At 50.5% G+C, this 27448-nt stretch overlaps 1 protein-coding gene across 2 annotated transcripts in view; it reads left to right on the top strand.

The window, feature by feature from the left end:
- The window catches only part of SPOCK1 (SPARC (osteonectin), cwcv and kazal like domains proteoglycan 1), a 487158-nt gene extending 460446 nt beyond the window's left edge, over positions 1 to 26712 (top strand). For both annotated transcript variants that reach the window (XM_089335895.1, XM_002710225.6), the window contains exons 7-11: positions 9718 to 9834; positions 12995 to 13216; positions 17616 to 17678; positions 22849 to 22986; positions 23414 to 26712. In XM_089335895.1, the coding sequence (XP_089192021.1) occupies positions 9718 to 9834; positions 12995 to 13216; positions 17616 to 17678; positions 22849 to 22986; positions 23414 to 23604 (731 nt within the window). In that variant the 3' untranslated portion in view covers positions 23605 to 26712. The remainder of the gene's footprint in view (positions 1 to 9717; positions 9835 to 12994; positions 13217 to 17615; positions 17679 to 22848; positions 22987 to 23413) is intronic.
- Positions 26713 to 27448: the final 736 nt, after the last annotated feature.

Below are 27448 nucleotides of genomic sequence, written 5' to 3'. Positions count from 1 at the left end.
GCATTTTTGTCACTAACACTGCTTTGGGCTGAGAGCTTCTTATCCATTAGCTGCACAAGGGTAGGTGCCACCAGCTCCTGACGGTCCTTGGCAAAGAGTAGTGGCTTCCGGTGGGTGTTTGAGAGCTAAATCCTCACAGCTGGTGCGGTGGATACTGGTATTATCCCCCCTTTACAGATGAAAATGCAGAGGCTCAGAAGAGCCCTGAGAGAGAATGATCCTGCGGGGGAAACAGGACACACAGCAGACTCATAGAATGGCAGCACTCCTGCCTCAGAATCAACCCTTGGGACATTCGGATCTGGCTAAAAGGTCCATGAGAGTCTCACAGGCATGGGAAGCCATGACACGGTGGCAAAAAAACAATCTAAATGAAAGATCCTGGTGAACAAGACCCCAGCAGAAGGAACAGGCCATCAAGGAGAGAGGCGCCTTTCTCTGAAGGGAGGAAGGAACCTCCACTGTGATACGGCCTTGACTAAACAAGTTCAGAGTCGGTGAACTCAAGGGGCTTCCATAGCCTCAACAGCTCATGGCAAGAGTCTCGGGTGATTGCTGACGTCATAAATAAGCGTGCCAATTGTTAAATCAACAACGGGAGTCACTGGGTACATGCTCCCCACGTAGGATCTCTGTCCTTAATGTGTTCTACTATGAAACTTAAAAACAACACTACTAGTCGAACAATGCCCTATACCTTGTGTGGTTGTGTGAGTGCAGCCTGTTGAAATCCTTGCTTAGTATATACTAAGTTGATCTTCAGTATATGAAGGTAATTGAAAATGAAACTCGATGAAGGGTGGGATGGGAGAGGGAGTGGGAGAGGGGAAGGCCACGGGAGGGAGGGAGGGAGGTTGTGGGGGGGGGAGCCACAACAATACAAAAGTTGCACTTTGTAAATTCACATTTATTAAATAAAAACTATATAACAAACAAAAAAAAAAGAAAAAAAAGAACTTAATACTTTAATACTTTACCCTTTTAGTATTTTTTATGTTCTACTTAAAACTATTGGTTGAACTCTGTAATTAATACACAGTTACTCTTAGGTGTTTAATTAATGCTATAACTAGTACTCAAATAGTATTTTACACTTTGTGTTTCTATGTGGGTGCAAACTGTTGAAATCTTTACTTAATATATGCTAAATTGATCTTTTGTATATAAAGATAATTGAAAATTAAAAAAAAAGAAGAGCCCTGAGGGGTGGGGTGCTCCAACCCATAGGTTCAAGTGCACCATCCTGTCCCACGGAAAGAGGGTGGGTGAGCAGGTAAGGGGGCTGTGGGGAGCCTGGGGCCGTGGCAGATAAGAAGAGGGGTGGACTTGGGGCTGAGAGAGCTGGGTCTGCTGCATTTGGCAGCTGCAGGGCCTGGGAGCTGTCCTCCAGCATCCCTGAGAAACACAGGAATCCTGTTGGCAGGGGTGGCTTCCCGTGAAAATACCACCTGCAGGGTCTTTTTTTTTTTTTTTTTTTTTTTTTTTTTGGGACAGGCAGAGTGGACAGTGAGAGAGAGAGACAGAGAGAAAGGTCTTCCTTTGCCATTGGTTCACCCTCCAATGGCCACCGAACCGGTGCACCACGCTGATCCGATGGCAGGAGCCAGGTACTTCTCCTGGTCTCCCATGGGGTGCAGGGCCCAAGCACTTGGGCCATCCTCCACTGCACTCCCTGGCCACAGCAGAGAGCTGGCCTGGAAGAGGGGCAACCGGGACAGAATCCGGCACCCCGACTGGGACTAGAACCGGGTGTGCTGGCGCCGCAAGGCGGAGGATTAGCCTAGTGAGCCGCAATGCAGGCCCCTGCAGGGTCTTGATTCCCACACCAGCGTACTGGGTCTGTGCCATGCTGTCCTGTGTCTCCAAGCACAAGCAGGATCGCAGAGCACAGCTCTGAGCACAGGCCGCGGGGCAGCCCCTGTGCTGCGCACTGCAGGCAGTCAGGGTCCCCCGCCCCCCGCCCAGTCCTGGCAGCCAGTGCTGAGATCACCGCCCTGCAGATGGGGAGACGGAGGACTGGAATGGTCCTCGTCCGTAGTCGGCTAGGAGCGCAGAGCTGGGACCCGCACTCGGCTCGGCCTGCCCCAGAGCCTCTGCTCTCTCCTGCCTCCCCGAGGTCCTTGGGAAGCAAAGCCCACTCCGGTGAGGCCTCTAAAGCTGTGCTGTGGCAGCCGCCCTCGCGTCATCTGCATTCCCGCTGGTGCGAGCCCTTGGTCCCTAAGGGAGCCGCAGCCTGGCTGTCTCTCCACCTGTCAGTCAGGCTCAGTGGCATGCCGCAGCCCCTACAGCGCTCCTGACAGTCTCCCGGCACCGGCACTGGTGCAGAGCTGTGCGCTGGATACTCAAGGGCAGGAGGGACCTGGTCCCTGCAGGGGAGGGACGAGGCTGTGCCCAGGCAAGGTGTCCCTGCAGTTGCTCCAGTCCAGGCTCAGGGAAGCACTGTCCCGGCGTCTGTCTCCCCCGAAAGTAGGCTCAGCTGGACGTTGTACAGGAGCTGCTAATTGCAAACACTCTGAGCGCATTGATCCAGAGCTGCTCTGATTAAGTAATTATTCACAACAGCACCTAGGAGGGCTGAGGGAGATTACTGGGAACGGGCCAGCCCCGGTCTCCATTTCTGAGAGGCCTCGCAGCCTGCTCCCACAGAGATCTTGAGTCTAGCCCAACTCTTTAATTACCTTCAGAGGCACTAACGTTGAAATTGCATTCTGATTGTTTTCATGTTGGCTTCTGCCAGAGCCCCGAGCTAAGCATGGTGAGGCTGGGGTGGGAGAGGGCGGTCAGTGTGGGTGACAGGTGGGCTCTGTCTCCCGCTGGTGCGCTGGCACGCAGATCTCCTGCATTATAGCAGTGTAGCAGTCACTGGTTGCCTAGCAGAGGCTTGCGGATACGCCGAGCCTGGGGAGTTCGGATGTGGCTTCGGCTGGCGTTCCCAAGACAGAGAAACACACTGCTCTGTGTCTCTCTCTCAGGCATTAACACTGCAGCTTTGAATCAAGAATTTCTCCTCTCTTCTCTTCCCACCTACGCCTTTTTTTTTTTCAAAGATGCGTTTATTTATGTGAATGGCAGAGTGACGGGGAATGAGGAGAGAGTCTTCCATCTTTCTAATCACTCCCCATATGCCCACAACAACCAGGGCTAGGCCAGGCCAGGCTAAAGCCATGAGCCAAAAACTTCATCCGGATCTCCAGTGTGGGTGGCAGGGGCCACGCCCTGGGACCGTCCTCTGCTGTCTCCCTGATGCACTAGTGGGAAACTGGATCAGAAGCGTGGAGGAGCTAGAACTCAAACCAGGCTCCCTGATGTGGAACGTGGGCGTCCAAGGCGACGGCTGAACTCCCTGCGCCATGGCACCAGCCCGGCCCGCTGCTTCCATCTCCCACGCGGTGCCTGTCTCCCATGGGCGGCCCAGGTGCCGCATAAGCAAATTCTAATGGCTCAGAGCCCCTCCCTTCGTCCTGTACCAGGCCCACAGACCCCATAGAGCTGCTGCCTGTGTTACCGGGTAGTGCCACCTCCCTCTCTCCCATCAGTGAGTCACCTGCACTGCACCCCAGACTGTTTCTGAGTGCTGCCTGCCTTCAAATCCAGTCTGGCTCAAAGCCCCTTAAAGCCCTGAGCTACGGGTAGAGGAGGAGAAGGCACCTGGAGAGGACAAAGCCATCCCTTTTCCTCCCAGGGCCATGCGCCTTCTGTGGAGGCTGCGTGAGCCCTGTTTACACTCAGTGCATTTTGTTCATGTTTTCCAAACAGACAGGAAGTTCCCCTGGGAGGGCACCAAATTACCTGGGCCCGTCTCTGCTGCACGCCCTGCCTTCCTCGGGGAGGGAGCTGTCGCTCCTCGTGTGGTGGAGTCCTGCGCAGTGGCACTATTCTTTTCTCTAATGAAGCCCCAGTGGCTGCACAGGTGACACGCGGCAGGCTGTTTGCAGCCCTCCCAAAAGACCACTGTTCCTATACCAAAGTTAATGAAGGCGAGAGCCCCACTCGCTCACCCTGCAGACTGTGCTGCTCAGCACGCTGCCGCACCTGCATCAGGCGCACAGCAGCCCTCGCAGCCGAGGGCCTGGCACTTGCAGGATGTGGCCCAAGGGTGTTAACTGCAGGACTTAGTGCCAGCCACACACAGGGAGCCAGTCACGCACATGGGGATGGACGCCCAAGACGAGAGTGCGTGTTCAGATGGCAGCAGTGAGACATCTTCAGAAGGTTCATGGAGAATGTATATTAGGAACATGGATTTCCGTGTCTTTTTTTTTTTTTTGCACCAAAAGAAGGTTTTAATTCCATTTTCCGCGTTCTTTTTAAAAGTACTCTCCTATTTGACGTTGGCAGTGTGTAACCTTGGTGTTTGTTCATTCACACTTTGCATAAATAATTTTTGAACTACTACTACATCCGGTTGGTGCTAGGAATACAGACACAGCTGCTTCAGACCCATCCCCCTCGTTGTGGGTGAAGGCAGCGTGGCAACCTGATCGCTCAGGTTTCTACTGGCCTGCCTACACAGGAGTGAAGCAGAGGTGTGGTTCTCTGTATCACCAGCATCTCCTTGGTCTGACAGGCTTCACAGTACAGTGGCAACAGTATGCATAGCTGGGATATGGCACGGGATTTAGTTACCTTGTAAGCCAGTAGCTGTGTGTTCCGTTTCAGATATTTTTCCATGCAGTGCTGTTACGGGCTCAGCTTTCTTAGGCCGTTTTGTGTTACACATTCACACTCGGTACAGTTTACTAAAGACAACGAGGTTTTCATATGGATCCAGAGCATCCTTCATGCCAGGAACCAAGTGCCCTAGATGCTAAGACGGACGTCAGGTATGTTTTACGATGCTAGGAGGTAGATGAGCATGGAACGTGAAATTACCGCCATGATGAGTCCCATCCGAGGAGCAGGGTGTCGGAGACACATCCAAGGGAAATGTCACTAGTGTGACGTTTAGAAGTAACTTTACAACGAGATCTGAGACAGAAATGGACACTGGGAGGCAACTCGGAAGGGTGTGTCTGGGGCAGTCAGGCTGTGGCATGGCGGCCCAAGGAGGAGGGGCAGGTGCTGGACAGAAACAGCAAGGTCTTCAGTGAGTGGATCCTGCCCGCCATGCGGGTCACACCAGAGTGAGACGGAACCTGCAGGGAGACCGGCTGCAGGGCCTCGAGCAGGAAGCTGACTTGAACCAGCGTCCGTCTTGCAAAGATCACCTGGCTGCTGGACAGACAGGGAAGACAGGAGCGAGACGCGAGGCCAGTGAGGAGCTGCTGCAGCTTCCTCAGGGGAGGCCGTGCTGGTCAAGGCAGGGGCGGGGGGCACTGGGGACGCCTGGGTCCGGGTCCCGGCTCCATTCCTGCTGCGCTGCACTCTGGGAGGAAGAAGATGCTGGCCCACTACTTGAGTCCCTGCCACCCATGTGGGAGAGACCCCAGACTGAGGTCCTAGTTACTGGCTTCAGCCTGACCCACCTCTAGTTGTTGCACTGTTGCTGGCATTTAGGAGTGTGCTAGCAAAAGGAAGAAATCTCCCTCCCTCCTTCCCTCCCCCCATCTCCCCGCCCCTCCCATCTTGTCCTTCCAATAATATAAATGGATAAGTAAATAAAGGCGGCAGAGCCAGCAAGAGGCAGCGGCCCTATCAGAAGGGGCCAGCTGATAGGGAGGGTGAGGACAAAGGAGAGACCAGGGCGGCTCCCAGGTGTGGACTCTGAGGGGGTGGCTGTGGCCCGAGTTTCTGATCAGTGGATGTGGCATGGCGTGGTGGTTTGTCAGCTCATCCGGGAGGTGCCGGCAGCCATGCTGTAGCCTGTTGACAAAGCCGTGCAGGAGCCGGCAGAAACAGCCAAGTGGGGAAACATCTTTGAGGTGCAGGGTGCTGGGCCCAGGCAAGTGGGAAGACAGGAGGCCAGGCCAGGGTGCAGGGCCAGCGGGGAACTGGAGGGCCCGCGGGGACGCCACCACTCAGGAAGATGCGTCTTCACAGAGAACCAGATGTCGTTCTCGGAGAGCGAACGCTGTGGGCAGAGCCCCTGCTGCTGTGCCCAGGGGTGTGGCGAGGCCAGCAGGACCAGACCGGGTGCAGAAATCACAGGGATCGAGGGCGCGTGCGGTCGGATGATTTTCCTCCCGCAAAGACGACGTGCGGGAGGCTTTGCCGTGGGCACATCCTGAGTGTGTGGGGTGTACCCTTCAGGCCCCCCATTTCTGAAAGCACGAATCCCCAGAGGCTACCTTCGTCTGGGGTGGGACGGGCACGTTAAAAGGCGGGCGTTTTCTCCCATTTGCAGCCCGTGTGTGGTGACTGCAGTGCCAGACCCAAGCAAAGCGTGCTCTGCAGCCCGTGCGCTTTGATTTTTCTGCTTCTCTGGGATGCGTCAGGCCCCAGGCGGACCTTGTCTGACGTTCTTCTCCCAAGGACCAGGTGTTGGATGACACTGGGAGGGAACAGGGCCCAGTAATGGAGTGCCTCCCATCTCTGCTTCAACTTTCTGATCTTGCTCTATGCTCGCAACCAGCTCTGTGCCTGTGGACTTGTCCCTGAGTGACAGGACTCACTCTCCCAAGGCTGCGGTGGCTGATTCCATCAGCTGCCCAGAGCCCGTGCACTCTGGGAAGGCAGTGGGACCCTGGACAGTCTAGTTGGGATGCCGGTGATACGTGTGTTCGTCGGGGTTTGGTGAAATGGCACCAAGTTGTTCTGCAGTGTTGAGACTTCCTTCGCAAGCCAGCTTGGCGATGTTGAGTGCTCGGAGGACATCAGAAGGAGGGGGCTATGCTTAGCAGTAGAGAACGCACAGCAGCTCTCGGGACTCAGCACTCAGATGTGAGTGGCTCCCTAGCCCATGGCCTCTGCTGTTGAGAGCGAGCAGCTGTGTGCTAGGGCTGGCGTGCTGGTGTGGGCCTGGGCGAAGCTGTGACCCCTGCTCTCTGTGAGTCCAGGAGCGGCTTCCTGGCTGGCGGGACTTACTACTTGTCTTTCTCAGTCATCTTTTCCCCCTGTGTTATTTTAATTGTACATAGTTAGGTGCTACACTGTGGCAATGCAGCACATGCATCCTTTGTGTGGCGGTCAAAATCAGGTTAGTTAACTTTCAAAAATGGTTACGGGGATGGAAATGCTAACAGTAGTTATACCGTTGGGGAGGTGCATGGTGGTGTTTCAGTAAGTGTGTGCAGTGTGGAAGATCAAACCCAGGTACTTCACACTTCTGTCACCGTTGTCAGTACTTCGGGTTTGGAACTACTGGTGCCTCTCTCGTATTTATTTACAAAACACGTAACAGGGTATGGTAAAGTACAGACTCAACACAGTGCTGTAGAGCATCCCATAGTCAAAGACTGAAGGGAAGAAGTAGGGGCACAGACGTGGACACCAGGGTACCACGGTTAAGCCCCCCAGCAAGTTGGGAAGCCCAGAGTGACAGCCGACCTCATTCAGCACTGCCGTGTTGAGAATGCTCTGTGTCTGTGCTGTCCACTGAGGAAGCCACTAGCCAAAAAATGTGGTCACTGAGCACTGTGGATGGCTTGCTGTAGCTCAGGACTACATTTCAGATTTGATTTCACTGTCATTTATTTACACAGCCATGCACGGCTAAGAGCGCCAAATGGGACTGCACGTGTGTCCACTGACTTCCCACACAGCCAGAGCCACGTCTTGTCACATGCATTTGTCCTGCTGGTTTTCTGAATGCGGTGACAGTTGCTCTAAGTTCACTTGTAATCTTCAATTTAAAAACAGTAGTAATAGAAGCATAGCTGAACCTCCTGCATAGTTACCAGGTACCAGGTGTTAACTATTTTTTGCTAAGAACCTTACACACATTGGCTGATTTGTAGCCATATGGTGATATGGAGTTTACAGATGACAAAAGTCAGAGGTCACCCAGGCAGGAGGTGAAGCTGGGGTTCATCCCAGGCAGTGCAACTGCTGCCTGGGGTGCCACTCACCTGTCAGTGCCGTTTCCTTACAATAGCGTCACGTCCTTCTTGCTAAAGCAAAGCTGGGTCTTGAGCTCATTAAGAACTTGGGCTAAACCCTCAGTGCATGCCCTGCAGCGTGGAGGGTGTGATCCCAGCTGGGATGCAGGCATCGAGGAGACTGCGCAGCTCACGTAGTGTCAGCCTGGGAGCTGGCACCTTCCCCTAGTGCAGAGGGCAGAGAGACCTTCGCTGCCCGAGTCTGAGAGGCTGAGTCTACAGGCCCAGGCTGGGGAAGGATGCGCGGGATGGAAGAGTTGACGTGGGGTATGAAATGAGGCGAGGATCAGGGCGGCTTATGTAATCCTGGAGAGGAGTCACCCTGGCCTTTGTCAGGCAGACAGATGGGGCTGATCAGGGTTTCCTCCAGGCCTGTGCTGACTGCAGGCTGGGGGGCACTGAACAGGAAGCTGTCTACTTCTCCATCACCGCCCCCACGGCTGGGCTCCCTGTGCTCTGTCCCTTGATCACCGTGAGACACTCAGAGTTTGGCTATGTGTTGTAGTGCCATTTTGCTCCATGTCTTAGCTGTCTGTTCCTGCAGCTTTAGATTTGGGGAAGAGCAACCATTATAAGGGGTTCAGTTTGTTGTCCCTTCTTATTCAGGAAACTTGGGCCCCCTGATTTCTGTCTGTCCAAATGTGATGCTGCTTTCCTGTCTCTTGGTAGCAGTCCCCTTCCTGGTCCCTTTGCCAGAATTCTCAGGACTTCAAAAATTTTTTACAGATTTATTTATTTGAAAGCCAGAGTTACACAGAGAGAGAAGCAGAGGCAGAGAGAGAGGTCTTTCATCTGCTGGTTCACTCCCCAATTGGCTGCAAGGGCCGGAGGTGAGCCAATCCGAAGCCAGGACCCAGGAGCTTCTTCCAGGTCTCCCACACGGTGCAGGGGCCCAAGGACTTGGGCCATCTTCTACTGCTTTCCCAGGCCATAGCAGAGAGCGGGATCAGAAGAGGAGCAGCTGAGTCTCAAACCGGCGCCCATTTGGGAAGCTGGCACTGCAGGTGGCGGCTTCACCTGCTCCGCCACAGCGCGGGCCCCAGGACCCAAAATGAAAGCCAACCCCCTGCCCTTTGTCATCTCTCCATCTTCAGACATCCTGCACATGGTCGTCCTCTCTCTGTCCACCCAGACTTTCCTCATGGGTGTCCATCTGCCCCAGTGCCTCTGCCGTGCCCTGAAAGATGAGCTGGGTGGTTTGGATGGGCTGATACGGAGAAGATTCCTTCTGGGAGAAGGCATCCATCTGACCATGTGAGGAGTGAACAGTGACTCACAGGCAGGGTAGCACAGGCGGCCAGGTCCCCGCAGGCATGCAAACCCGGCTGAAGTGACAGTGAGCGCCTGCTATTCCTGGGGTCTGCTGGTGGCCTCCACAGCCTCTCCCTAGCACACGGGCTCTTCTGGGGCGTTAATGTCTTCCTGTGAGTTCAGTGGATAACGTAATCTCTGGCCAGACTGCCACCGCGGGGTGTGCAGTTCGCAAAAGGGATCTGTGATGGTCTGTGGAGGAGGCTGCACATCTGCGAGACCACCGAGGTGCAATTCATTCTCGCAGAGCTCCTCGCCTGGGGGGTGTGGGCTGGCCGTCACGCTCGTGTGACGGCAGCCCCCTGCGGGAGGTTTCCAGAGGGGACAGTGGACGAGGGGGGTTTGCTTTGAATGTGGCCGTGCCAGTGGCCTCGCACACTGAGGCAGGAAGCCCGTGGCTCACTCTTGCTTTTGTTTTGCTTGTCTGCAGCCTGCACAGACAAGGAGTTGAGGAACCTCGCCTCCCGCCTCAAAGACTGGTTTGGAGCTCTTCACGAGGACGCGAACAGGGTCATCAAGCCCACCAGCTCTGACACAGCCCAAGGCAGTAAGTCCATTTTACTGCTGCCAGCGAATTTCATTCTAAACATCGCTTTTTCTCACCTGTTAGACATTACTAAGCAGTAGCATTTGGGGGTTGAAAAGAAACACCCATGAAATATATACATTGTCTTAAAAGGGGTCTCAGTTTCAGAAAAGTTGAACTATAGAGGAGGGAAGAAAGAGTGGAGAATGAAGAAAAAATACTACTGATATTTGAAAAACTCTGCCAATCTGTCATGGTCAGGGAAGACATTTTGGAAATGACATTAACTAATAGAAATATTTTAAATGTATGAGCCCCCCATTTTAACAACTGTGTGTGTGTGTGTGTGGCGACAAAGTGTAGGTCGTACTTTGCAGACTGTATCACGGAAGAGCTGTGTTGGCCATCTTTCCATGCTGGTGTGTGCTTGTGCTTCGTGGGGGCTCTGGAGAAGCCTGCTTCATGGACAGAGCTATTGCTGGCGTGCAGCTAATGTGAGCGATGCTGTGACCAGACCTCTGAGGGGCCTTTGTGTACATCAGTCACCCTGAACTGTGCCTTTGAAAATCTGGGCCAGTTACCTGCTTCCCCCAGCCAGCCTTGCATCAGCTGGACCGAAAAGTCCCACAGGGGCCTTACTTTTGCACATTGATTCAAGCTTCTGGGTGCTTCTAACTCGGAGATGGCCAAGGGTAGGCCTCTGCACACTGTGGCCGATCCCAGCAGAGCATACATTACCGAACGGTTCACATACGGGTGTTTTGCCACCAACAGTTCTGTGCAAAAACATAGTGTTATTGCTTAACAGAGTATTTTCACCCCACGTTTGGCCGAGTGCCTTAAAGACGTGCTTGTGGATTGAGCGCAGGAGGTAAGAAGTGACATAGATAACTCCGGGGATCCAGAGTTGGACCTGTGCCTGGTCTGTGGCCAGAAGAGAAACAAAGTCCTTGATCTGCGGTTGCTCTCCTGACACTGCAGCCAGCGGCGGCGAATGTCGATCGAGAGGGCACTCGCGTTAAGTGTCTGGTTCCAGTGCTGCCCTCGATTCTCGGTGGCCCGAGAGCCATTCTTGGAGGCTGAGTCCATGGGGAGGGAGAAGACGGTTTCATTCCATTCCTGCCAGAGGTTCCCTGGGAGTCTGTGGGCAGGTAATTCCAGATGGTAACGAGAAAGTCGTCCCCCGTGCAGTGGGAGCAGCCGGCTCCTGGGCTTTGTGAACACGGCAGAGCAGACTGACGTGAGCGAGGACGCTGTTCCCACAAGGCTCAGGGCCCTCGAGAATCCTCCTGCAGAGCGAGACCTGCCCTTGGCCAGAGCAGATCGAGAGCCTTGAGGGACTGCTAGGTAGGCAGCAGAGCCTGGTTAGCGCAGGGGTCCCCCCAGACCAGTGAGCACCATCGTTGCCAGCCTGGGAGTTCTGAAGGGCAGTGTGCTGGTCCAGCGAGGGGGGCTGTCCTCCCCTCTGGCCCTCAGGCAGCTACAGACACCAGAAGCAGCTGCCCTTTTACTAGAATTTTTCCAATGGGTATAAGGTGGCCTTGACCTTTTGACTGCTGCCCTATCAGTGGGCAGTGAACTTTCCTGTGCATGAAATGCCTAAAATGCCGATATCCTGCACCATAGATGTGTCTCATCAGTGTGTCACGTTCTGTACCAAGATGGAGAGCGGTGTAGCGTTTGAGTCGAGCAGCCCCTGAGACCACCAGTACAGAGCCTTGTTGACAATCCTGACGTTTGATCGGAGCAGGGGCCACGTCATGTCCCAAAGTCTGTTTTCTGGAAAAAGAGACTGTTTCCAGATCTATGTTCGGAGGTAAATGGAGAGATTGTACATTTGAACAGGCGCACTTGGCAGTGCCTAGGGAGCTACTCCTGTGGTCCAGCAGGCAGTCACCAGGGCCTAGGAGAGCCAGGACGAGGGGGTGCCGAGCCGACTTCACGGCTTCTGGGCAGGGAAGACCTTTCTAGAATGATGCTTTGCCGTACCTAACCTCCTGCTGTCCAGACAGGTTCCTGGGGATGCACGTATGAACTCAGTGAGCCTATGGGGGGGAGCACCAAAGTATACAAAGCGACCCTCCACAACCTTCACTGGGTCACCCCCTTGCACTGATCATCCCCAGACGTGGCACCCTAAGCCAACTGCACTTCCTGAGGGCAGGAAGATGAACTAAGAAAGTAGCCCTGGGAGAGTGGGCTGCGTAGGCTTGAGTCCCAGGTCCGCAGCTGTGTGACCTTGACCAACTGCAGCCTGGAGCCTTCTGTGTTCCTCTCTGAAGTGGAGGGGACCTAAGTCCACCCTACAGGAGTCTTAGAAGGGTTCGGTGGGATAGTTGAGCAGGAAGTGCTTAGGCGAGTGCTTTCTGTGTTCCAGGCAAACAAAACCAGCCCTAGAGGTCCAGTTCACAGCAGAGCCTAGGGCTGGGCTGTGCCTTGGACTCCAACAGGAAGATGCGGTTCCTCTGCAGTGTTCAACAGCCCAACTGTTGAGCTGAGTGCTTTTGTTCAAGTGCACACAGTTTCCATGTGGAAACAAATAATTCTGTAAGAAAACTACTTCCCTTCCCCCGGGGAAATAAGAAAGAAATTATTGTCTGAGTTGATTTGGATTCCGTCTCGTGTGTGTCTATAGAGGATTGCAGCAAAGAACAGGGAACAGAGGCAGGTTCCTGGCTTGCTTTGCTGTAATGTTCCGACTGCCTGGACTGAACAGTCCTCTGGGATGTACCATCAGCGCTTCTGGATTATGCTACCTAGTTTCATTTCCCTGTTATCTTTTTGCAATATTTTCCTTTGTTTCAGGTTTTTAATATTGTTTCCTAAGTAGAAAAGCATAGTTTGCAGTATTTTAAGTTCTACCTCTCACTCGCAAGCTTTGTACTCAGCCTCTCAGGCGTACCCTGTTTTAAGTATGTCCAGGAGATGAAAACCGTAGTTACATGAAGGATGCATCTACATCAGGGCTTTGTTCTCTTTAGAACGTGTTTTTTCTCAATGCCGGCTTCTGTTTTAGTGCATTTTAATGTTTTCAGTTAACAACCAAATCACAACAGTAAGATTCCCAGGAGCACCACTGAGCCTGTCCTGGGAGAGTCTCAGCGAGGGGTGGGCGCTTGCCTCTGCTTGGAGTGGGGAGGTCGGGCCTAGTGGCAGCTGAGCTATGTCTTCCCCCGCACAGGGTTCGACACCAGCATCCTGCCCATCTGCAAGGACTCCTTGGGCTGGATGTTCAACAAACTGGACATGAACTACGACCTCCTGCTGGACCACTCCGAGATCAATGCCATCTACCTGGACAAGTACGAGCCCTGTATCAAGCCTCTCTTCAACTCTTGTGATTCCTTCAAGGATGGCAAGCTCTCCAACAACGAGTGGTGCTACTGCTTCCAGAAGCCTGGAGGTGAGGCAGGGCGAGGGCCAGAGTAAGGAATGCCTCGCGTTTAGTGGTAGGTCCATACACCCATCCCTAATTCCTTTCTGCTTTTAACATGGCATATTAGAAAACGCAAGAGAATCATCAGCAGTCTGTTACTTCAATCTGCTCCTCACGTGGGAAACCCCCTTCGAACCATAGCACTTCTCCATTTGTCATCTAGAAAGTGGGTCTGGAAACTCTGACTACAGTAACTCCCAAGGTGGGAATGACCGGCCTATGGGCTGTATTTAAGGTGATAATGTCCCATGGCCCCCATGTGATGTCATAAATACCTGTTGGTTCTTGGCCAGAAAAAACAACTGTCAACTTCTCTAGGGTATGTATGGATTTATTTATTTCTTAATAGTTTGTGGGGTATAATGTAACATCTCACCACATGTATCAGCTTGTACCAATCAAAGCAGAGTAATGGGAAGTTCCATTATGTTTGACACCTTCAAGCTCTGTGCAAGACGGGAACCTATTCTCTGTGTTCTGGTAGCTGTGGTCCCCTCCTCTCAAGCCTCTAGCCACCACCATTCCAAGTCAGATCAACCCTGTAGCTGCCATATAAATCTGGATTTACACTGCCCATAGTCAGTAAAGAAGCCCCAGCTAACCATGTAAGAATATATGGAAGGACTTCCTGTGGGGCCCTGGGGTCTGGATTCACTTCTCTGGGTCCCGGCTTGCATCTATTCTCATCACAAATTCCAAAAACATCGGGTCTCAAAGGCAACATCCTAGAGGTGTGGCTGGAAGACCCCACCCCCGGGAAAGGAGGGTGGCTACCATAAGTACTCAGATTCTGTGTAGAGACTGATAGATGACACACTCTGTTTAAGAGAAATGTGCGTGTGCATACTTACAGGTTTGTAAGATCCAGGCGAGAAACAGAACTGCTGGTCAAAGGAATATGAGCAATATTTCCAATTTTCCCTCTCACTCTCTCCTCCGCTATGCCAATACCGCTCTGCCAAACCAGGGGGCAGGAAGTTGTATCTCCCAGGGGGTATGTTTCATTTCTCCTATTGGTCCCAAGTTCAGTTTCTTTGCTTACGTTTGAGACATGCTTGAATTTTCTTTTCCTTGAAATGTCTGTATTCCTTGTACTCTTTTTCTCCTCCACGTTTGACAGTTTCTAGGGAGAAATATTAAATAGTCAAATTTCTCCATCTTTTATTTTATGGCCTTTTCAGAAGCAATAACTCTTAGATTAACCTTTGGAAATTTTACGTTTGATGAATGCATTCTTGGACTTACATCTGGAATCACGCTAGATGGTGTCTATGCAGTCATGTGTGGGCTCAGCCCTACCCCCACGTCTAACGATGGTTAATCACTTGTCCCCCAGTAATCACTGACTTCCTGTCTCTCTCCTTCCACTTGAAATGTTGCTTCAACTCTACATCCAGAGGAAGTACCTTTCTATACATGCGTGTCTGTGTATATGTGCACGTACACAGTATCAATACGTACTTGGTTGTGTGTTCTGTTACTCTATGCATACGATTATTCTAAGCTGCTTAGATTATACTCGTGTTGCAGTATATCTTCCTGTCTGGAAGGGTCATCTTCTGCCTTTTCCCCAGAACTTTCTTTGCTTCTGAAATTCAGAATCAGTGTAGCTAGTTTTTAAAAGGTTTCTATTGGTATCTTTTCAGAACTTGACAAATCTGGATTCATCTGTTGAGAATTCATAGCTGGCCACCACTGGAGGCTTCTGTTTTAGACTAAGGCCTGTCGTTGGTCGTTGGGCTTCTCTCTCACAGACACTGTACTTCCCCGCGTCGACTGCTGTAGCTGCTGTAAAGGAAATTGATTTTCCCCCAAGATGTTCCCTCACTGGTTTGTTCAGTGTGGAATCTGTTCCAGGCCACCTTCCTGGAATCTCACTGGGTTTAACTTACCCTGTGTGCTTGGATTTTTCAGGGGTGCAGTTCTCCCCTTTTCTAATTACATTAGCGACTCTCTACAAATCGATGTTAAACAATGGCCACTTTAGTAGACTTGGAGTGACTCGGCTCGAGTTTGTGTGAAATTGCCCGGTTCCTTTCAGCTCAAAGCCCGAGCGGGAACACAGCACTGGGAGTGCAGGGCGCGCTGTGACCAGCACGCAGAGCCGGGTCCCGGAATTCTCTGCAGCCACTGGGGAAGCCAGGGCCCTGTCCTGTTCTGTCTCTCACCACCCCGCTCACTGACCAGGACAAATCATGAGTGTTCTACTTTGCTTTCTTGTACTATGTTGTTCTTTCAGTTAAAATTTGAAAAGCAGGGTGCAGGAGCCGGGAGGAAGGCCGGCACCGGGCACACCCACATCCCATAGTGGGGTGTCTGGGTCTGAGTCCCAGCTCTGGATTCTGCCTTCCCTGCCACCCACATGAAATTCCCAGACCGGGTTCTGGGCTCATGGCTTTGGCCAAAGTGAACCAGTAGATGGAGAATTTGTCTTTCCCATGAAGGTGAAGAAGCCATGGTGGGTATTTCCTAGTTTTATTGTGTGTACATTTTCCTCGAGAGCACTGCTGTTGGAGAGCTGGTGTTTTCATTATGGCCAAGACACAGATCTTGTCCAGCCAGCGTTCTGAGGGTCTCTGTGGCCAGGAACAAGGGAAGAGAGCACTGTGGAGCTTCCCACGTGGTAGGATCATTGGTTAACTGGCTGATGTTTTTCTGCTGCGTGACTGCTCAGCTTGAATTCCAGAATCTGTCTCAGATTTCCTGCGTTGTCATTCAGTGCTGGGAAATGCTTTTGTTTTTTTCCAAGCGCAAAGGAAAGAGAAGGTTAAGCTTCCTGTGGTCAAAGGGATTCTTGTTTCTCGTCCCCAGTGGCCAGTAAGGGTCTTCATGTTGCTCTGTCTGTATCACTTTTTTCCTGAACTACGTTACGTTTGTGTTGAAGTTTTTCAGGAGACTTTTCAAAGTCATACTTAGGAAAAGCAGTATTTGGTCCCGTTGACAACACGCATTTCACGTAAGCTCCATCGCTTCGGATAGGACCTTCATTTCTTTGATTATTCCATTTTGTCTGCTTTATCGCTGAGCCTCTGTATCTGTGCAGTGGACTCCATTCTCACAGTTAATTAGGGCTGGGGTCGCTGACCCCTAAGAGGTCAGTATTTTCTTCTGCTTCGCAGCAGATGTTCTGTTAGGAATTCATCCCGAGCTCTGTCTTGCAGAATTTCTGAGCTGATTTCAGTCATTATTTTTCCATATCTTTCTGTAAGCAGAGTTTTAAAAATTGCTGTAGGACAATTTGCGGGAAGGATCTTAAAATTAGAAGCTGGCTTCATAATAATTGTCTGCTTCAGTGTTTATATGCGTGATGTTGATTTTTCTTGTCTTTCGGAGCAGACAGTCTTGCAAATGCCTATAGTTTCTTCCCTCTGCATAGTCACAAAGATGAGAATTTCCATTGGTAAAACAGGGATGATACTGGGACCTACCTTACAGGGTTGCTGTGAAGGTTAAGAGGACTCCAGCGTTCTGTTTTCCAGTTCTCTCATGGGACAAGAACAGGTGGCCCTGTGAAACCCACGGGGTGACAGCTGCAAATAGGTGCTTAGGGGCCATAGAACAAGGCAGTGTAAGCCAGCAGTGAGAGTCCCAGCAGCGGTGTGGATCCAGGAGGGACACGAGCGAGCAGCGCAGTTCCTGTGGAGAACAAGGACGGGGAATGGATGCCTCGCTTCTGCTCCAGGGTGCCGCGTGCTCACGTGGTCTCTGCGTGGCCCACCCCCACCCCCGGAACCGACGGGCCCACTGTGCTTCACAGCGTGTGAATTTTGCACCTGGAGATTCAGAAGCTGAGAGGGGTAGTCGGCGAGGAGGTGGTAGAGCTGAGCTTTGCAGCGTCGCTCTTACCTGCCGCACTCAGCACCTCTCCAGCATCCCCGGGGGTGCTGGCCTGGGGCCGTGCCCCGTTCTGATGCTCTTGATCTTCTGCACCAAGGCCTGGGCTGCGGGTCTTTGTCAGCTCTGGTTAGTTGGTGGGTGGATTCTGAACACTCATCCAACAAAATGCCTTAGCTCTGCTTTTCAGCTCATCAAAGCATTACCAATCCCTTCCTATGTAAAAGAAAAGATCTGTTAGCAAGTCACCAGCTAGACACCTGGTATTTGCTTGAGTTGGTAGGAAGAAATTTTCCTGTACAATGCAAGTAGCCCCCCAAATAGTTTCAGTACCTCATGGTAGCATCTGTTTTTTTTTTTTTAATTAGTTACACTAATGGCCTGATATCTGTGTTGTTGCATAGTAACAACATATGGAGCTGTTCTACTCCCAGGTGTGTCATTGTCTACATTTCACGTCAAGAGTGAAGTCAATCATTAGAGATTATATCCCGTACCATCTGGAAACTGACTTTCATAAATTATCTTTTAGGTCTCCCTTGCCAGAATGAGATGAACAGAATTCAGAAGCTGAGCAAGGGGAAAAGCCTGTTGGGTAAGTACAATTCCTTGCCACTCATTTAAACAACTAATTAAACCATCCACGTCTCTTGTAAAGTTCAGCGTGGCAATGCTTATTCAATTAGGGCTGGTGTTTTGTAAAAGAAACGCCCCGTGTTAGCCCAGACCGAGCTCCCGCAGACAGCTGGCGGCACATCTCGGACAGCTGGACAGGATGGTGGCTCCCACAGGCTGCAGCTAGAGGGCAGCTCAACAGGGCCCAAACGCAGCCCCATTCTCACTGCCAGCTCCGCCTTGATCTCAGGCTACCAGAAAACAAACCTGTATCCCCACCACCTCCGGTTTTCAGGGAAGGCCTTTGAATAAGGCTGTCAGGTGTTTTTCCAGCGGTGGAAGCGTGAGGCCTATGGATCAGAGCGTTCCCACTGTTACCCAGGTCAGGTTGTTCTCTCAGGGAGGAACGTGGCCTGACCGCTCAGCAGCACTGTGCCAGGGAGGGTGAGGGAGGTGCAGATGCGCAGACCCGTGTCTGTTCTCGTCCACGCCTGCAGAAAACACACTGCCCTTTACTCCTCTGCATCGTGAAGGTGGGAGTGAGTGGTGTGTTTGCCGTACAGGTGAACCCAAGGCCCAGGTGAAAGTAGCGAATGCCAGGTCTCTGAGCCACCCCATCACCCAGACATTGTGTGCTCAAGAAAGGACTCTGCTTAGCTTTCCTTGCTTTTGAAAAAGAGCTGACAGCTGTAACACAATAATTCAGAATTATTCTTGTTAAGCATACAGAAGCAGGTGCATTCCCTAAGCAGCCTGGCGTTTCAGAAGTTTCTCTATTTACTTAAGGGAAATGGGCAAGGTAGGCAGCGTGAATTCTGGAATTTATTCTCTCTAACTTCTGGGGGGCACTTCTAAATGCATGTGCTCTCGTCCTTCTCCTTTTACTTTCTGATAAACTCTATTCAATGCCAAGCGAACTCTTCTGTACAGAAAGACCAGAGGTCATTTTTGTGGCCTGGAAGCAGGGGGTCTGGATCCTTCCTCCATGTCAGGTGCTAGGGTTTGAGTGATGTGGCTCAGACCCACAGGTAGTTACAGAACTGCTATGTTGCTATTTTTAAAAATGCTTTTCATTGGATGGGGGCATCGTTGCTTAATTACCAGTTACCTGAGCCGTTTAGAAGGTGTGTCCTTGGACATGACATGCCTCATTTTCCAGTCACCCCTGCACACAGGAGTGAAATGCTTCCTAAGTCCCACCACGAATCCTGCTGCTTTCCATGACTGCTTTTATCTCATCTCCCACACAGGGAGAGTACTCTGGCTCGCTCATAAAACTGCCATTTATTTGCTTGTTTTTCTTTTTTGCATCCAGAAATCTAATATAACTGTAGATTCAGGAGGTATTCATATTCAAGTAAGTAAATAAATAAACAAAACAAGCACCATGAAATTATAATCAGTGGTGATGACCGCCCACTTACAAGATGTGGTCACCCTGTTACACTGTAGATTGAGAGCAGCACCTGCTTCATGCCAACTCAGGGCGCAGCCTCATTATTGGATATATTGTTGGTGTATTCAGTGCTATTGTTTTCCAACTTGGGCTCAAGGAGGGGCTCAGTATTTCCTCAGATCCCTTTTTGTTCTCGTTTTTTGCAGTCCTTGGATAATGGCCTGTTCACAAACCTCCCGGCCTTAAGGCTGTTGAAAGTATCTACTTTTTCTTTTCCTTCTGCTCCCTGAAAACCAGGTAGAATGCACACTGGCTTTAGTGCTCAAATCAGGGGTGGCCCAGCCTTCCCTAAGTGATAGAACAGGCATTCCATGGTCCCTAGGGGGACCTTCCTACACATCATCTCATTTGGGCTCTGAGAACCCAGTCATTTTGGAAAAACCCAGTGAGCAGGGTATTGAAGTGCAGATCCTGTAGTCGAGGACCTGTGCATAAATCCTTGCTCAAAATATTCCCCCTAAACCTCTCAGACTCCTTTCTGGAATCATTCCATGAAAAATGAAAATTATGGAGTAGAAACCCAGGATGGTAAGCAGGAGTCTGTTCTCATGAGGTTGCTGTAAGCAATGCTGTTACACAGGTCAAACTAGGGGATTCGAGCAGAGCACGCAATCATGAAATACATGAGAGAAAACCAAAACTCAAATACAAATGACCCGTATTTGAATGAAAAGCAGACTGATGTTTGACATTAGACTTCTTATGGACAGAACACAGAAAGAAAATATCCTCAAAGTGCTGATGGGAAGTAACTACGGGTCTGAAATTCTGGATGTGTCCCCATGATCACGCATGTGTGCTGAGGGAGACATCGCACACTGACTAGACTCACACTAAAGGAGCTGTTGTACCAGTGATCCCAGAAGAGTTCATGCGATACAACTGTGAAGAAGAAATGAGAGGCTTCCAGATCTATGCAGGACCTATAAGAAGGGTTTGAGAGCAAGCTAAAATTAAAGTCCTAGACCGTTGGGGGTAATGAGAAAAAGATGATAAACCTGCATTAAGTTTGTTTTCCCCAGGAAGAAAATTTAGGGGGAAGTATAAGAATATTAGAAATAGAATATACTCTAAGAAAGGCATGCAGTCATGAAAACTTGGTTTCCACAGAAGGTGGGAAGTGAGGAAAAACAAGTATGCAGGTGCTTCAAAAAAAGAATTTTACAAAAACATGCAATTTTTTGTAACACTACCCTTGCATGGCAGCAGCAATCTGTAATTTCAATAAATGTAACTTGGCCAAACATTTATCACGAGATAGAAACTACTGAATAGTATTTTTGAATAATGTTAACCTAAAACAATTTCACAGAAGTTGAAATTTAGAAATGCTAAATACTCCTTTTCATAACATTTGTATCTGTCAGAAGCAAACACTTTGCTTTCTTAAAAAACTCCAAGAACAGCATCTTGCCTAAATGTTCCCTTCACCGTAGTATGTCATCAGTCAGTGTACTCAGGGCCTTAAAGCAGAACGCAGCAGCACTGCACGGAGCAGTTGTCAGATCCACAGTTGTACTCAGACGTGATACGCCTCTCCTGCAGTCCAAGGAGGTTTAAGAAGTTCAAAGAGTCACTGAACAGCACAGTTACTGAGCAGTCCCTCAGACACACATGAAATCATCTGCCATGGACAGTATCACAAAAGCAAACAACAAATCGCAGGCTGAGTTCACTGGCCACAACACCAGAATAAAAGTCATCCAAGACCCCATCCATCTCCATTTACGTAGATATTGATCCAAGGTGAAGTAAGGTAAAAACTACAAAACATTTCAAACTGAATGAAAATGAGAGCCTGGTGAACCGAAACCCACGGGAAGCAGCTACAGTGAAACCTCACGACTTTAAATGCATTTTATGAAACAATTTGCAGCTCAAACACCTGTAAGAGCACCATGAACCAAAGTGACTGCAATAAAAGCAGAAAATAAAATGACGTCAAAAGCCGGCGCCGCAGCTCACTAGGCTAATCCTCCATCTGCGGCGCCAGCACACCGGGTTCTAGTCCTGGTCGGGGCGCCGGATTCTGTCCCGGTTGCCCCTCTTCCAGGGCAGCTCTCTGCTGTGGCCCGGGAGTGCACTGGAGGATGGCCCAAGTGCTTGGGCCCTGCACCCCATGGGAGACCAGGAGAAGCACCTGGCCCCTGCCATTGGATCAGTGCGGTGCGACGGCTGCGGCGGCCATTGGAGGGTGAACCAGCGGCAAAGGACAACCTTTCTCTCTGTCTCTCTCTCTCACTGTCCACTCTGCCTGTCAAAAAAAAAAAAAAAAAGACGTCAAAAACAACACCAGCCATGGCACATGATAAACGTGTGACAGTGTGGGCAAGGGAAAAGGCCCAGATACAACTGGCTGTAAACTGGGCACCACTCTCTCAGGGTCCCATCCAGTGCTCTGAGATATGTCCAAAATGTGCATCTGTCAGGGCTTCCAGGTGATACTGCTGGTCGCAGGAGAAACTGCTCTACACACCCATGAAACTGATGGGATCAGCTGCCCCACTTTGGCCACAAGGGAACAGATGATACAACTGGATCAAAGCCATGTAGTGAATCAAAATACAGATATTACACTCACACCTTCTGCCCCACCCCAAGCATGGGCACTAGGCTCAAACTGTTTTTATGGGCAAGTTCTTCAGGCAAGGGTTGGCTCTCATTTTATGCCCTGAGGATAGAAAACGGGAAATACCTGAACGTTTTATGAATACTTACTAAGTATTTATGAATACTAACTGCAATAGGAAACTAAGAACACGCAAACAACATTCTATGCCTCTGTCACACTGTCACACCTGCAGAAGGACATGCAGACGACCAGGTAGTGTTTTCTCCACGAAAGCAAAGCTAAGAGTTTACTTGTGTTCGGCCACTGATGATGCGTTTCACTGGAACCATTTAAGGATAAAAACCACATGATTTTCTCACATTACAAAGGTAACTAGTAGTAGCAATATCTATTCAAGATGGAAAAACAACTCAATAAAGAAGATATAAAAGCAACCCTAAGCTTCGGTAAGTTGCTTAACTCCAATTTATCACTGGTTTTTGGTTTGTAAACAGGTGGCAGTGGCACTGTCACTTAGCAATGACACCGGGTGACATACAGCAAGTGCAGGCCTTGGCTGCTGTCACCTCCTGGTTAGAGGCAGGATGGCAGTGCCAGTGAGTGGTTGGAGAGTGCTGTCCCTGGACCCGCTGTAGTTCACAAAACACTCGCTCCTGCTCAGCGCTCAGTACCGAAACGGATGCATTCACAAACTCTGATAGCAATTTCACAGTCATTTCATGGGGCACAGCGAAGTGTTGGCCCGTGCGAGACTCCAAGTTCCACAAAGCCTGCGTCTTCATCCCTAGAGACTGCATATGCTCCATTTCCTATACCCCAGCTTGCTATTGATTAGAAGGTAACCCTGCCATGTACCTCTTATTCTCGTGGGGATCAGGAATTGCATGAACGTGGGTACACACATACATGGGACCAGCGCCTGTGGTACACAGACACACACAACACATGTTAGTTTCTGTGTGAAAACTGACCTCTTTGGAATTTTGGGGCCATTAAGAGCTGAGAACTCTATAATCCCCAACTAGCCCCTTCTGCCAGTCTTGCAACTGCCATCCTGTCTGGGGAGACCATACCCGAGTATCTGTGCTTGTCTGAGCAGAGTCGGATCCTTTGTTCCCCCAGGGGCATTCATTCCTCGGTGTAATGAGGAAGGCTACTACAAGGCCACGCAGTGCCACGGCAGCACCGGCCAGTGTTGGTGTGTGGACAAGTATGGCAATGAGCTGGCTGGCTCCAGGAAGCAGGGCGCTGTGAGCTGTGGTGAGTAAGCCACCCCACCCCCACCCCGTGATGCCAGGGGACCCGTGGGTTCTCACCACCCGGGGAGCTCCACACAAGACTCCTGGGCCCTACTGCGTTCCCAGGGTGGACAGCGGCACCGGAAATCACATGACCCATGGTAGGAACTCATCGAAACGAGCGGGTCCAACAAGAGTTTCTGATGGTCAGGATTAGATTTAGGATCCGAACCCCCACCCCCACCCCCACCTCCACCCCCACAAGGTAGAACGATCTCAAGAACACACAGGGTTCCTAGCTGCCTGGAGCCAGACCCCAGCTGGGCAGAGGTTCTCCAAGCTCCCTCAAACAACTGCACGCTTCACCTTCCCGTCCCTGCACCAGGGAGCCTTGCCCTGCGTGGGAGGGATGAGCAGAAACTCACCTCCCGTCTTTGCCTCCCGTCCAGAAGAGGAGCAGGAGACCTCGGGGGATTTTGGCAGCGGCGGCTCCGTGGTCCTGCTGGACGACCTGGAGGACGAACGGGAGCTGGGGCCCCAGGACACAGAGGGGAAGCTGAGGGTGCACAGCCGGGCCGTGGCTGAGGACGACGAGGACGAGGACGACGACAAAGAGGACGAGATCGGGTCCCTGTGGTAGGGCTCGCAGGGAGGGGACATGGGGTCAGCACACAATTACAAGTCACTTCCTATTCCTGCGTCTCTCTCTAAAGACTCCAAGGCACCAAGGCCTCTTCTCTGTCGCTCTCTGTGCCTGGCCTGAGGTTTGCAAGTCAACCACTCGCTCCCAGAGCACTCTGATTGCGCATGCGGTTGTGGGGGAGAAAGGGTGCTGTGGTCGTTTTGTTCCTGAACAGGGGATGGCCTCCTTTCTTCCCGTGAGACTTTGCACCAAGCATGTGATTTGTGTGGGATTCTGACAGTGCAGGGAGCTCCCGCCCTATTCAACGCCCAAGACCCTTGTGGATCACCCACGCCGGTGGTAATGACAGCATGGTTCCCAGCCTTACTGTGTCGGAGTGCTTTGTGTGTGTCCTGTAGCTGTCGTGGAAAACACACCACACTGTCCCTACCCCCACCGCCCTGGGTGTTGACTATTGCACATTCGTTTTTCACATCACTAGATCTGGCTTCCTACAAACTACAGCCTTAATTCCGTCAAGAGTCCCCTTGGGAAATCATTTTCTTGAGTAAAAACTGGTCTCCGGGTGTTCCTCACTGCACATGCAGAAAATGAAGCATGTACCCAACATGCTGTGTGCCCTGTACACACGCTCAGAAGGCGTGTGGGGTTATCTGTGAACACCTCATTTGAAAAACAATTAAAAATTGTCAGCTTCTCTAGACCTGGAACACAGTTTCTGGAATAAGAAGTTTGCATCAAAGCCTTTTTTTTTGCACTCACAGCTGGCACTTGTCGCCTGCAGGCTGGGGAGGTTGCTTTGCTTTGCATCAGCCGAGTTCCTGGAAGCCTCTTTGATTTGGATAAGCCTGCGTCTGCGTGCATGGCGTTGTGCGCACAAGCCGTGCGACTCCCACTTGGGCGGCTTCACAAGCCACCTCTTTCATTTCAGCTCAAAGCCCCCTCGGGCTGCAGCAGTCCTGTCTGCCACAGGTTCCTGCCTTCCCCTACCTACTCAAGGGCTTTGCCTAAGGTATGCACACATCCCCTGCTCTCCGAGAGAACAGTGCCATGCTGTTCTTAGCGAAGCAGGATTCTGAAGGTGTTGCCCTCTTTGTAGCCACCAATCACACGAGGCTACAATGCTGTTCAGACACCCTGGCTGCGCATCAAGACCTAGAAATGCCTTCCTCAAAGCACATGGACGCTAGGGTTCTCCGAGCTGGTTCTGGCCCACTTCCCACAAGGGTCAAGATCCTAAGGAAGGAAGCCCTTCACCCTTGGGTTTCTTTCGCGTAAAGTCATTATTGAAGTGTAGTTTCAAGTCAGTACAGCTACCGTCTTTGCAGTCTTTAGGATCCCTCTCCCTCAAGCTGGCCCCAAGACTCCTTCCTGCCCCACTTGGTTTCCCACCAACCCCCAATGCCCACTCGACTAGCCTCGCCAAGCCCTCTCGCCTTCCCCAGGAGCTTCATCCAGTCTATAAGACAATGACATAAACTCAGGCAAAAAAAATTATATATATTCAGCCAAACTATGATTCCAGTGGCAGCTGGCTTACTGACTACCGTAAGCTGACCAGTTGTACGTGCCAGTCCTTGCATTGGCTGGACCAAGTGGCATTACCCCTGGAGTTGGTCTTGGATGGGAAATAAACATATGTGATGCAGCTAACCCCTCTGGCCTGGTGGATGTGAGTACAGCCAAGATCTTGAAGTTCTTTTCATACTTTCCCCAAGGGTAGACCACAAGCAAGCTCTGTACTGGGGTCTCAACTCCATCTCTGTTTCAATTCCTTTTCTCCCTTGAACAAAATTCTGAGATCATAAAAGTAGGAAACAGGTGCTTAATTACAGCTAAATTGCAATCGAGTCTATAAAAACAAAAAACCCAAGGCATATGAAGAAATTTCAGTTTAGATCATCAGAGAAAACCATTGTTACTATCTCCTCTGAGCTCAGACAAATCCAGCAGAACAAGTTAAAACCAACCAATCCATTTTCCTTAGAGAAACTTCTAGGAATGGAGTGAACTGCTGATTTTAATTTGCCTAATTATCTTGTGACAAGTGTCAAATTAAGATGACACTCAGAGATCCTTAACATTAACCTAATGATGGAGAAGAGTGCTCAACGGGCAGTTTCCACTGAGGTAATGAGATGCCATTTTCAGAGATATTCCAAGATTTTATTTTGATTCATTAAAATATTGAATTAAAAGCCCTCCTCAGACTAGAACCCAACATCAATGGAACAACAGTCTCACTTTGGCTTGACAGCATTAGGTTAGGTAAAGATCCTGATTCAGTACTTTAATTCCACAGAATGCAGTTTCCATTTATCTCTAGAGGTAGAATGTTTATTGTCCTTTTCTGGGGAGGGGCTCTTTAGTTTTAGTGACTGACTACATATACAATATTGATTTTTTAAAAATAATATTGTGATAATTGATTCCCTCGTATGAGACAGTTACTGAGTTGAAACAGAACTTAGTTTTGGGAACTCCTTAGTGACTAGTCTTACTCTACAAATGGCTCGTTTATTTAGTAATATTTCCTTGGCATCCAATTTAAATCTCAGAAATTTCCACCACAGTTTGTTGTCTGACATGTTCATTTTTTTGTGTTTTTAAAAGTCGTTCAGGCGTGGGGATACCTAGATATTGACTTTGATTTTTTTTAAATCCGTTTCTGCTCCTTCATGCCCATCCCCCAACCTGCAGCAGCAGATGACGCTGTGCCTGTCCAGGTCTGCCCCTCTGCTCCTCCCAGGAGGCCCTGCATATTTGATTTTGGTTTTAACTTTGACCACACTGTACAGCAACATCCAAGAGCCCCTTCTGCAGTGGGTGGTTTTGGTCTTTTTATACCTTTTTCTCAAAGACACTGATGTTTGTCCCTGTTCAATGTGTAGCATTGTAATAAGAGCCCATCAAATCCAGAGTGTCCATTTGTTGTCCCTCTTGTAGATGAAATATTGACGTAGGAAAACTAGTGAATTCTGAATGCTTTTCCATGTAGACTTATCTGGAATGTGAACACAACTCTTTGGTTACGAGTAAATGCTTAACTGTAGTCCTGAGTAGGTGCATTTCTGTCTGTCTCAATAAATTTTACTTTGTCTGCAACATGTGTGTTTTTATTTCATTGACTTGGATGTGACCTCGCCATGGCCTACACACAATCATGAGAGAACAGTGCGGGCCTACAAAGGGAACTGTCACAGAGACCCTCGGCTCAAGCTGCTTTGTGGGGGGAGATGCACCCGCCTGGTGGTCCAGCCAGTGGTGGGCTCAGGCGCTGAGCTGGGCAGATGCATGCTGCATGCCTGGTCACTAGCACATACCACCTGCCCCCTCTCTGGCTGTCGCTGCCTCTCCCGCACAACTGTCGTCATCACCTGCCGGTTCTCACGACTGTCAGTCTCCAACTTTGCCAGCAATGCTGACTCCTTCCCTCCCCAGCAATTCTGCCGTTCTCCTAAAAACCACCAAAAGAAAACCCCAAAACCTCTCTTCACAGACCCCCCCCGAGTTCTCCTTCCTTCATGAATTAACACACGAGGTACTTGTCAAACATTAGTAAGCACACAAATTAGAACAGGAATCCTGGCCTCCCACCTTCATCCCCACTCCGGCTACTGTATCTGTGAATTAATTATACCCTGAGTGAGTAATTTTGCCGGAAGCTGAGGTTGACACTACCTTATGAATAATTCCATTCCTTTCCCCCGTGGACTCGATTTTACAGACAGTTTACAGATTGACAGTTCAAGAAAAGGTGCTTCACAAATCCACCCAGTAAGCAATGCCAGCAGAGCAATGGCCGCTGTGAAGCCGGCTGCTGGTGGAGGGCGCAGTTGGG

The sequence above is a fragment of the Oryctolagus cuniculus genome, chromosome 6 (genome assembly GCF_051225735.1).
Source record: "Oryctolagus cuniculus isolate XC-2025 breed Fujian yellow rabbit chromosome 6, ASM5122573v1, whole genome shotgun sequence".
In the NCBI taxonomy this organism is placed as follows: domain Eukaryota; kingdom Metazoa; phylum Chordata; class Mammalia; order Lagomorpha; family Leporidae; genus Oryctolagus; species Oryctolagus cuniculus.
Note: the sequence above shows the minus strand (reverse complement) of the source record. Positions and strands in the feature narration are given on the sequence as shown.